At 39.1% G+C, this 12,775-nt stretch overlaps 1 protein-coding gene across 1 annotated transcript in view; it reads left to right on the top strand.

Moving 5' to 3' along the window:
* The window catches only part of LOC126470456 (calcium-dependent secretion activator-like), a 1,485,604-nt gene that overhangs the window by 870,713 nt on the left and 602,116 nt on the right, over nt 1–12,775 (top strand). Inside the window, exon 13 of the mRNA XM_050098305.1 lies at nt 2,403–2,509. Within this exon, the coding sequence (XP_049954262.1) occupies nt 2,403–2,509 (107 nt within the window). The remainder of the gene's footprint in view (nt 1–2,402; nt 2,510–12,775) is intronic.

Here is a 12,775-nt window from a genome sequence, read left to right as displayed (position 1 = left end):
GAGGAAAAAATGAACACTTATATCTTTCTGTGCGAGCTCTGGTTTTCCTTATTTTATTATGGTGATCATTTCTCCCTATGTAGGGCAGAATCAAAAATATATTTTTGCATTTGGAGGAGAAAGTTGGCATTTCAAATTTTGTGAGAAGATTGCGCTGCAATGAAAAATGCCTTTGTTTTAATGAGGTCCACCCCAAATCCTGTATCATTTCAGTGACACTCCTATTTCATGATAACACAAAATCTGCTGTCCTTCTTTGAACTTTTTTCATGTACTCTGTCTGTCCTATCTGGTAAGAATCTCACACCATGCAGCAGTATTCTAAAAGAGAATGGACAAGCATTGCATAGGCAGTCTCTTTAGTAGATCTGTTACATTTTCTAAGTTTCCTGCAAATAAAATGCAATCGCTGTTAGTCTTCCCCACAACATTTTTGAGGTGTTGTTTACAGTTCACGTTGTTCATAATTTTAATTCCTAGGTACTTAGTTGAATTTGTGGCTTTAGATTTGACTGATTTATTGTGTGACCTAAGTTTAATGGATTCCTTTTAGCACTCATGTGGATGACTTCACACTTCTAGGGTCAATTGCCAATTTTTGCACCAAACAGATATCTTTTCTAAATTGTTTTGCAATTTGTTTTGATCTTCTGATCACTTTATTAGTCGATAAATGACAGTGTCATCTGCAAACACCCTAAGAGAGCTGCTCAGATTCTCACCCAAATTGCTGATATGGAAAAGGAACAGCAACGGACCTATAACACTATCTTGGGGAACACCAGAAACCACATCTATTTTACTCAATGACTTTCCATCAGTTACTATGAACTGTGACCTCTCTGACAGGAAATCACGAATCCAGTCACATAACTGAGACAATATTCCATAAGCATGCAATTTCACTACAAGCCCCATGTGTGGCACAGCGTCAAAAGCCATCCAGAAATGCCGAATCAATTTGAAACCCCTTGTCAATAGCACTCAACACTTCGTGCAAGTAAAGAGGTAGTTGCATTCACAAGAACAATGTTTTCTAAATCTGTGTTGATGGCCAAACTAGATTAAAAGAAAGGCTTGGTTGATAGGATGCATCATGAGGCAGCAACAGATAATCACATTGACAACAGGGGAAGTTTGTGGGTTAAATATTGTAGAGGGAGACAGACCTTTAATACAGGGATCAGCTTCAAATGGATGTAGGGTGTGGTAGTTATACATGGATGCAGAAGCTTTCACAGGATAGACTAGCATAGAGGGTTGCATTAAACCACTCTTCAACAGAAGACAACAACAACAACAACTGGCTCTGATGGCTTAGTAGTTTGGTCCCTTTAATCATGTAACCAACCAGCCAACTGTCACTTCCCGACACATATTGCATATTACCATGTAAAATTAATACATTAATTGCCTATTTGGTATTCATGGCAAGAGGTACATACTCAAAAGGTATTTTTTAAAAGATTTAAAAGTTGAAAAACTTGTTCATTCAAACTTGCAAGCAGATTAAACTGCGTGAGCAGGACTCTAATCTGAGATCTTTCCCTTTCACAGACAAGTGCTCTACCAACTGAGCAATCCAAGCATGGATCACAACCCACCCTCACAGCCTTGCTTTCACCAGTGCATCAGTTCTTACCATACAAACTTCACAGAAATTCTCCTGCATAACTTGCAGGACTAGGATTCCTAGAGGAAAGGATATTGTGGAAACATAGCTTAGCCACAGCCTGGGGGATTTCCAAAATCAATTTTTCCTCTGGACCAGAGTGTGAGCTTACTTCAAACTTTGTGCTTAGATAGTGTAGTTGGTAGGGCACTTGCCCATGAAAGACAAATGTCCCAGATTTGAGTCTTGGTCTAGCACACAGTTTTAATCTGCCACAAGATTTCAAATCAGCACACATGCAGATGCAGTGAAAATTCAATCTGTAAAGTCTTCATTGTGTTTTAGATATTCATAATTAACAACATCAAATATTTATTGAATGATGCTTCACATTTCCTATAGATTATTTATTCAGCCTCAAGAATTTTATTGTAATTTTCTGTTTAACATTTCTGACACTTGTTGGAACAGCTATATGTAGAGTGTATACCCTGCACAGATGTGAATGTTTGACTAGTTGCCGAATAGCTATCACAAATGTATAGTGAAGGAAAATAACACAATGGAAACCATTAGAGTGTCTTAGTTTTAAGTTAATTAAGTATATCTGATAATGAGAAACAGGCATGTAAAACAGTTTCTCATGCAAAATGTTTTACATTTTTTTAAGTAAGCACTGTAGAAAATTGTGATCAGCTTATAGAAAAGTCATTTTAATCATAGTGTGAATCTTATAAAAGTATGTGTGTGGTATTAATTCTAAGACTAGTGCATCTTTCCTTTGTTATAGGTTCCAGAATGGCACAGAATGACTGTTCCAAAAAATGTTCAGGATCAGGATCTACGAATAAAAATAGCTTGCAGGATGGACAAACCCCTAAATATGAAGCACTGTGGGTAAGGCTAGTAGCAGAATATAATAGATTTATGTACTACTGGAATATAAATCTTCTCACTCTGTGGCCATGGTGCAGCAACCTTAGTGATAAAATTTCAGTAAGGAAAAGCAATCTAGCTTCTGAGACCTGAGTTCCTCCCAGCATATACAATGTTCAAACAACTTACAGTAAGGCAGCTAGGTGACATCAACAACTGCTGATATTTCAACAAATGACCACCCTGTCGATTTCAATACACACACACACACACACACACACACACACACACACACACACACACAATGAAAGATGAACAATACCAAAATTTATCAAGGGTGAAAATACCCAAACAATGTATGAGGTAGTATTGTTTCTGTCCCTCTGGTTTTTGATAAGGGAGAGAATGAGATTCCACACAGAATTTACACAAAAATCTCCATCTTTTGCTTTACATGGTTACTTGCTAATTTAATCTCAACTGCTTCCTTAATAACACTATCCCAATAGCTGGAAGTGCATGTCAGAATCTCCATGTTTTTATATTCCATAGAATAACAGGTGCCAAGACAATTTTCTGCTATAGGTCATTTGATTGGCTGTTGTAAGTATGTGTGTGATGTTTGTGTTCACTACACTAGGGCTCCAGGGGCCTGATATTCTGTCCTATATATGACATGCTACATCTGCCAAGAATATGATAGACACCCTACTTATGTAAACAAAGACCATCCTTAAGGGAATTTAAGAGGACCCTAATCTAAGATGGAGTTCAGAAAACATGTTTCACAACATATTTCTGCAAAATATGACAAATCATATTGGGGATGCTCCCTGTGTTAAGTGGGATCAACTCAGTATTATCATCACTCACACAGTGCCTGGTTTGTTGATACTGCAACGTGTCTGCTCTGTCATTCACAAATCCATTCTGATTGAAGGTGACCTCAAGATGCGTTAACTCAACTGATAAACTTGTCTGACAAATTCTCAGGGTTGGAAATGACATTGGTCCTGTGAACCAAAGTACAAAGTACCCCTTCATGCTGAGCTGGATAGTAACATCTATCAGCCTGTAGATATAAGTCAGTGTGACTAGAGTTCCTTTAAACAGCATGTCACAATGTACCATCAATGTACCAACACATCGAGGAAGGAAAGGCAACCATGCTTTTCCACCTCCATCATAAGATAAACGATCGTTTTGATTGAATTCAGGTGTTCTAAAATGCCATTCAGATTCTCAGTGTTATGAGGCCAAACCACAAAAGTATCATCTAAATATCTGGAAAACATACAGATTTTGACACCAGTCATCCTATGGAATACAACAAGGAGACTCTGGCATGCACTTCCAGCTATTGGGATACTGTTATTAAACAATCAGTTGATATAAAATTAGCAAATAAACAGACATGTAGTTTTTCCTTAAATTCCAGATGGAATCCTACTCTACTCTTCATCAAAAAACAGAAGGACTGTGCTAGTGCCACTTCAGCCATTGATTGGTAATTTTCACTATTGATAGCTACTGGTATCTGTCAAGTTTTATATTTATAGCACAGCCCTGCAAACTGAGGTTTTAAATTCACTTGCACAGCACTTGCTTGCTGCAGCTTTACCTTGGAAACAACAGGGTGGTCATCTGTCAAAATATAGGCAGTTGTTGATGGCTTGACCTGACTGCATTCCAGTAAATTATATGAACAATGCAGCTTCAGCTGTCATTGCAACCTAGACTGTTTTTCTTACTGATGATACTGGAATCTATAACACACTGTTTAAGTATGATTTTAGGCCTAGTTAGTATGATATGAGAAAACGTTTTCCATCAAATGCAGCCAAGTTTAAGAATCATGACAGAGTAGTATGAATTATGTTTCCATTTAGCCACAATGGTTTAAATGTTATGACATGAGTGATGAGATGATTCACTACACTTGGATATGGCTGACTGTTCTCCCTTCAATAAATAGCTGGCTGAAGAAGTGAATTTCCCCACAAGAAGTACAAAATACTTGTAATTTTTAAAAACAAAAACAATGTTAGTGTGAAAAAGGTGTGTGTACAACGTATGACTCCTCATCAAACAACAAGAGAGGCACTCTATGGCAGAATTTTTTTGTGCATATGTTACACATGAAAACTTCATCTATTCTACTTTTGTAAATGCTCAGACACTCCCCTTCCATTTTTAAAAAACAAACATGATAGGTCCTTTACCAGCCAACTTCTGTATCCTATTGCAAGGATTTAAAGTAAAACTGAAATATTGCTTTGTCCTTCAGCTAAGATGAATGGAAACAAAATGTGCAGTGCCATTATGCCAGCATATCGCATCATTTCAGTTACTTTTAGACTGTGATCATCATCTTCCAAATTTATTGCATTTTTAGCAATTTGAAGCTAACATCTTGTAGAGTCATATTGTTATTCTTATTCTTTCCTTAATTTGGCTAACTAGGAAAATATCAATTTATTTATGTATTTATTGGGACCACTCTAACCTCCTCCCATTGCTCCTGCATTCCAGTGTTGTTCTTTTCTCTCTTGGGTTCTTGCCTTCCCATTTTCAGCTCTTCAGCTCCAGCCTTGTCTGGAAACCTTTGAGTATTTTTAATCTCCCCTTATTGCATCATGGTTCTGAATATCTATAGGTGAAATTTACAGTTCTCATAGACCTTTTTTGGTATTTGTATTCCTCTTTGTTTTTTATCTTATAACTACACTCCTGGAAATGGAAAAAAGAACACATTGACACCGGTGTGTCAGACCCACCATACTTGCTCCGGACACTGTGAGAGGGCTGTACAAGCAATGATCACACACACGGCACAGCGGACACACCAGGAACCGCGGTGTTGGCCGTCGAATGGCGCTACCTGCGCAGCATTTGTGAACCGCCGCCGTCAGTGTCAGCCAGTTTGCCGTGGCATACGGAGCTCCATCGCAGTCTTTAACACTGGTAGCATGCCGCGACAGCGTGGACGTGAACCGTATGTGCAGTTGACGGACTTTGAGCGAGGGCATATAGTGGGCATGCGGGAGGCCGGGTGGACGTACCGCCGAATTGCTCAACACGTGGGTCGTGAGGTCTCCACAGTACATCGATGTTGTCGCCAGTGATCGGCGGAAGGTGCACGTGCCCGTCGACCTGGGACCGGACCGCAGCGACGCACGGATGCACGCCAAAACCGTAGGATCCTACGCAGTGCCGTAGGGGACCGCACCACCACTTCCCAGCAAATTAGGGACACTGTTGCTCCTGGGGTATCAGCGAGGACCATTCGCAACCGTCTCCATGAAGCTGGGCTACGGTCCCGCACACCGTTAGGCCGTCTTCCGCTCACGCCCCAACATCGTGCAGCCCGCCTCCAGTGGTGTCGCGACAGGCGTGAATGGAGGGACGAATGGAGACGTGTTGTCTTCAGCGATGAGAGTCGCTTCTGCCTTGGTGCCAATGATGGTCGTATGCGTGTTTGGCGCCGTGCAGGTGAGCGCCACAATCAGGACTGCATACGACCGAGGCACACAGGGCCAACACCCGGCATCATGGTGTGGGGAGCGATCTCCTACACTGGCCGTACACCACTGGTGATCGTCGAGGGGACACTGAATAGTGCACGGTACATCCAAACCGTCATCGAACCCATCGTTCTACCATTCCTAGACCGACAAGGGAACTTGCTGTTCCAACAGGACAATGCACGTCCGCATGTATCCCGTGCCACCCAACATGCTCTAGAAGGTGTAAGTCAACTACCCTGGCCAACAAGATCTCCGGATCTGTCCCCCATTGAGCATGTTTGGGACTGGATGAAGCGTCGTCTCACGCGGTCTGCACGTCCAGCACGAACGCTGGTCCAACTGAGGCGCCAGGTGGAAATGGCATGGCAAGCCGTTCCACAGGACTACATCCAGCGTCTCTACGATCGTCTCCATGGGAGAACAGCAGCCTGCATTGCTGCGAAAGGTGGATATACACTGTACTAGTGCCGACATTGTGCATGCTCTGTTGCCTGTGTCTATGTGCCTGTGGTTCTGTCAGTGTGATCATGTGATGTATCTGACCCCAGGAATGTGTCAATAAAGTTTCCCCTTCCTGGGACAATGAATTCACGGTGTTCTTATTTCAATTTCCAGGAGTGTAGGTTAATATCCTTTTACACACTCTTTCTGTGCTTATTGCTGTCACATGCCCATAACAAGCAATTCTTCTTTCTAAATCATGTCACTTAACTTCTCCATGTGCTTATGTAGTTTGTAGTTGTGGCACTTTTCATACACCCTGATTTCTTTGATGGGACCCAAGAGTTTTCTCAAAATCTTCCTTTCTTTGGACTCAAGTTCCTCCATTAGACCTGTTTTACTCATTGTAAGAGGCTCTGCCACATATAGAGCCTCACATTGAATTACAGTGCAATAGGGCCTAATTTTGTGTTTAGGATATCAATCACTTATTGTAGATACTTTTCATTAGTGCGTGGACCACTTCCATTTTATTAATGTGTGGCATGAAAGCTTCTTTCTCTAATATGGTGCCTGCCCCCTTACTGAGTGGTCAGCCAATCTGACTACAATGCAGTCGCTCAGGTTTGATTTCTGGCTGTGTCAGATATTTTCTCTGCTTGGGAACTGGGTATTATGTTGTCCTCATCACCATCTCATCATCACTGACACACAAGTCACCTAATGTGATGTCAACTGAAAAGACTTGCAACTCAATGGCTTAACTTCCCCAGATTCTTTTCTGATATGTTAGGATGTATCCATTCACCATGGTATTTAAAATTGTCTGTGTGTTCAGTTTTTTTCTATTCTGACTTCCAGTTCTCTTGGTGCTGATTTAATATCTGTCTTAAAATTCATCTTCTCAAAGGAGTTTTGAAGTCAAGCATTCACCACCTGTGCCTTCAGTAGATTATGCTGTTTTGCTGCTGTATGTATGATGTATGAATATATCACTAGAATATCTACAAAGGCTAGACAGTTGTCTTTAAGACTGATAGACTTTTAGCCTAGCTTTACACCTTTTTATATCCCTACATTGTTCATTTCTTTCTGCAATTCTTAAATGATCTTTTCTAAGTCACATTTGTAGAGCCATGGTGGTAGTCCATCTTCTTGTATCACTCCTATCCTGATTTCAAAGGTATCTGACCTCTCTCTGCTGACCTCTCTGGATGCTGTGTTGGTTAGGCTTTGCTGGATTATCACTTTTGTCTTCTTATCCAAGCCAAACTCTTAAAGGGTTCGAAATAGTGTAGTTTGATCAACTGAGTGTTATGCCTTCCTGAAACTGATGAAAGCTACAACAAATTCCTTGTTGTTGAATTTCAGGAAAAGGACTGGAGAGGTCTAGGATAAGGGGTAGATTTTGGGAAAATCACACAGACCCACAGGTCAGCGGAGACTTACCACTCAGTCTTTCCTTCTCATCCCGTGTGGTAAGTCTCCCCTGATCCATGATTCTGGGTGACTTGCCCAAAATCTACCCCTTTTCCTAGACCTCTGCAGTCCTCTTCCTTCACCCCTCTTCCTTCCCCTTCAACCCTCCTGCCTGAAGAAGGAGCCACTGGCTCCAAGATCTTGCCAATTACAACCATCATTAGATTAGATTAGATTAGATTAATACTAGTTCCATGGATCATGAATATGATATTTTGTAATGATGTGGAACATTTCATATTGATGTCTTTTATGTATGTAGTCTGCTGCCACTTAGTGAGTAGATATTTTATGTATCCAATGAAATTATTTTATATGTTTGTAACAATAGTATATTGGCACTGTGACTCACAGCACATACAACATATTACTTAAAGCATTCCACTTCAGAGTTCTGAAGAGCAGCTGAGTGGTCTATTTGCAAAAACTTGCTGATTTTTGTAGACACTTTATCATTAAAAAGTTTGTAAATTGATTGTTACAATTATTTACCATCTCATTTCATAGCAACAGATTGTGAGAAGAATTAATACCAGATACAACAACAGCTAAATGTATATTTAAAACATTAGTAAGTTTCAAATAAAAAATGAAAAGTCACAAATGTTAACTTTCAGAATGAGAGGACACTTCACATGGGAAATAGAGGAAAGCATTTGAGATGAGGAGGTTTATTATAGGTAGATTAAGGAAAAGATTTATCATCCATTTCGACTGTATCAGTATTTTAAAATGACCATTTATATTTTGACATGAACCATCCTCAAATGTGTAGACAACCGTAAAATAACTAATGAATAAAAAGTCTACAAAATACAAAACGTTATCACACCATGCCATCATCAAACATGAAGTACACAAGAACATACCTGATCGTGTCTAGCCCTGCAGTTCTAGGCACTACAGTCTGGAACCGCGTGACCGCTACAGTTGCAGGTTCGAATCCTGCCTTGGGCATGTATGTGTGTGATGTCTTTAGGTTAGTTAGGTTTAGGTTGTTCTAAGTTCTAGGGGACTGATGACCTTAGATGTTAAGTCCCATAGTGCTCAGAGCCATTTGAACCTGATCGTATCAGTCACATGAGTAACCTGTCCTACTAGAAGCAAAATTTACATGCTACATCACATAATTAAGTAGTGGTTAGATAGAAACTGTGTTAGTAATATAGCTTATATGGCTACTGCCAGCAGGTGGGGTCTGGTACAATTGTCACTTTTGAATAAAATATGTAAACCCACATTGATCTGGTAACAATTTTTGGTTGTTTGGTGAAAATACTGTTCTTGGAAGATTGTAAAAACATCATAAAATCCATCTAATATTCCACATCTGGCTTTACCACAATCCAGTTGTGAATAAGAGGCATGGCAAGAATGTGGAACATCAGCATCTAATAAAGGAAAATTGGAAGAGAGGGCAGTTGGTAAGTCACAGTCAAGGGAATGACAAACTGAGAAATAAAGCACAGATTGGATAAAAATTAGGTGCAACAATGAGAGCAGTTATAAGAACATATGAGAGAAAAAACATCAAAGCAAAGATGTGAGACGGATGTATGCAAAATATAAAATAAGAATGAAAAATGAAAGAGAAAATTTGCTGGAGAAATGAAAAATACATGAAAAATATCTGAAGGGAATAGCATAATTTGAGGGAAAATTCATTTGTGAGTTAGTTATCTGTTTCAAGGTCCATCTGCACAATAAATTTTATGTCATTGAATGTATCATTCGAGCACCAATTGCATACTTTTATGCTCTATGTAGTTAAAAGCTGGGAATTTACAAGTATGCAGTTAGTACTTGTTTCTCTAAATGTTATTCTTTGGTAAGAAGATGTTGTCAAAGGGACAAAACTTTAATCTACATTTACAAGTAAATCAACAGATAGGTTTGTAGCTGTTTACTTTTCTGCTTTTGCATAGTATGAGGCCATAGCTAATCCCAACTGCTTAAATAGATACATCTTAAATGTGCTGACTGACAAAAAAGTAAATCACTCAGAAAAGATGATTGGATTTCAATGTGGCTTCTTGGTCATACACGTCCTTGGCAAGTATGTAAATGATTAGAATTGTAACTCTCTGTGGCATAGGATTGCCAATAGAGTGCATTAGATCTGTTCATCTTTAGTTTTGTTAACAAGTCTAGTAAGCTATATAAGGGTAATGAATAGTTCAGATCTTGAGTGATCAATGAAAAAGACATGGAGATATTGTGAGCTTGTCTGAGACTTTGTTGTGAGTACATGACAGAGTTTGGTAGAGGCATCATTAGGCATCTCCATTTAGCTTGATAGTTAAATTGTGTGATATCCAGATTTGTGGGACATTTGGATAGAACAGTAGCCTGATGTTGGAGAGCATGGGACTGTGAGGGCAGGCATAATTGTTGTCAAGATTCCAGTTGATAAAATCTGATCACTACAAGGGAGGATATCCATATTGTGCACCAAGCACATTGTAACCCCTTCACATCAGCACCAGCCAATTAAGAACAACTAAAAAACTACCTGCAGTATTCTGTGTAATCCTGCTTCTGAGAATAGTGGGTGCCTGACTAGGGAATTACTATCCCACATGTAGGCTGCTGTTAATGTCACAACACAAATGTCTGTGCTTGGATTGGTGCCATGACCAGGACATATGTGTGCTGGTGAATGGCATTGTATTGTGTTCAGCAATGAATCATAGTTTTGCACTATACTGGTTGAGTATCACTGGTGAATATGGTAGTGGCCTGAGGACAGGTCTCAATTCTTCACTGTTTTGGAGAGACACAGCAGAGCTAATCCTGGTGTCATGATGTGGGGAAGCATAGGGTATCACTTCATGTCACAGCTGCTATTGATTGAGGGAACTCCGACACCACAACAGTGTCATGAACACCTTGCAGCCTTGCACTGTTGTGTGTTGCCTCTCATGCAACAGTATCATGGTGTCATTTTTCAACAGGGCAATGCTCATTTACACATGGCATGTGTCTCTATGAAAAGTCTGCATGATCTTCAGGTACCCCTGTGTCTAACAGTATTGTCAGATCTGCTCCTGATAAAACATATGTGTGACCAACTAGCACAACTTGGATGTCAACTTCACCCCAGTGCTAGTATCTAGTATATCAAGCATGAGTTACAAGAGTTGTGGACCACCTTTCCTCAGGTGGGAATGCAACAGCTTTATGGTACCCTGCCAAACTGAATCAGTGTGTGTGTCCAAGCCTGAGGGGGTTCAATGCCACGCTATTAAGAGGGCTCACTCTGCAAATTTCTTTGAAAACCTGACTCAATTTTGTAATCATTGAAACAACATCACATACCTTCTCAATCCATCAAGTCCTCTTCTAGGTGCTTCATTTCTTTTGTAAGGCCATAGAGTCCATACAGGATTAGAATTATTTATTTATTTATTTGTTAAGAATCCATTTATCAAATATTTAATATGGGATATAGCTTACTATATTCATTAGTATGCAATTTTAAATACATGTTACATAATGGTAACACTGATCAGTAATATAAATAATTTAAGCACATGATACAGTACAGTAAATCATTGAAATACAATACATTAATACAATAGTATAACCTAACACATAGTATAATAGATAGCAAAAGCAGCTTCAGATACATAATAAAAAAAAGCAAATAATTTAATACTATTCCCACAGATATTCATTTACCAAAGGAAATAATTTAAAATTATGTTAACAGATATTCATTTTCAGTATAACAACACCTGCCTTGTAAATATGTTTTCAAAGCCACTTTAAATTTTGAGTTTCTTTTATTTCCTTGATGCGGTGGGGAAGTTTATTGTAAAGTTTTTCACCAGTTTCCATTGATCTGTTTTGTCTGAGAGTTGTAGAAGTCTGATTTTTGCCTGGTGTCATGTACATGGACTGCTTGATTTGCACATACTAAGTGGTTTTTAATTTCTGAAATTTTCTTTATGGATGTAATAATTTAAGGGATGTACAGGCAGTGTAGTGCTTTAAAAAGGGGAGTACGAGAATTTCTGGGAGTGGCATTTTCAATTGTCCTAATAACCCTCTTCTGTGCTGTGAAACAGCTTTTGCTTATTGGTGAATTTCCCCAAAAAACTATCCCATATCACAGCAGTAACTTCACTTGGTTATAACACAAATTTCTTAGTGTTTCTTTTGTTGTACACCAGCAAGTATTTTTATGCCACAGCATATTATGCTAAGTTTCTTCCTGCTGTATTTGATGTGGTTGTCCCACTTCGTGTTGTGTCCTAAATCCATAATCCCAGAAATTTTGTAGAATTTCCACTTTCTAATTTCTTATTACATAAATTCATGGTGGGAGTTAATGGATCTTTGTTGTGTGTGGTATGAAGGTGCACTGTAACAGTTATCTTTGCGTTAACAATAAGATTGTTTGTGGCGAAACATTTTGTAATGTGTGTGGTGTAATTTTGTACCTCATATTGTAATTCTGCAGCAGTTTTGCCTTTTACCAATACATTGTAAATTTTATATATTTTTGGGAATCACTAGATGATTTTGATTCATTGATAAATATTAAGAACAACACTGGGCACAAGACAGAACATTGGTAGTTGTACATAATGTTTTCTTCCTGATGCATAATTTCATCTATCTGCTCCCTGCTTTTCAGGTACCATGTCACCCACTCATATGCCAGGCCCCAAATTCCTACATACTCCAATTTTTGAAGTAGTAAGTCGTGGTATATCACATCAAAAGCTGATACATGTTCTTACTGGTCTATTGCAGTCAAGGCTACTTTAACAAAGTCAAAAATGGCAGTTTCTGTTGATTTGAGTTTTCTGAACCCATGTTAGGTATTTGATAT

Source organism: Schistocerca serialis, chromosome 3, assembly GCF_023864345.2.
Source record: "Schistocerca serialis cubense isolate TAMUIC-IGC-003099 chromosome 3, iqSchSeri2.2, whole genome shotgun sequence".
Lineage (NCBI taxonomy): Eukaryota > Metazoa > Arthropoda > Insecta > Orthoptera > Acrididae > Schistocerca > Schistocerca serialis.
This window is presented reverse-complemented; position numbering and strand designations above follow the sequence as displayed.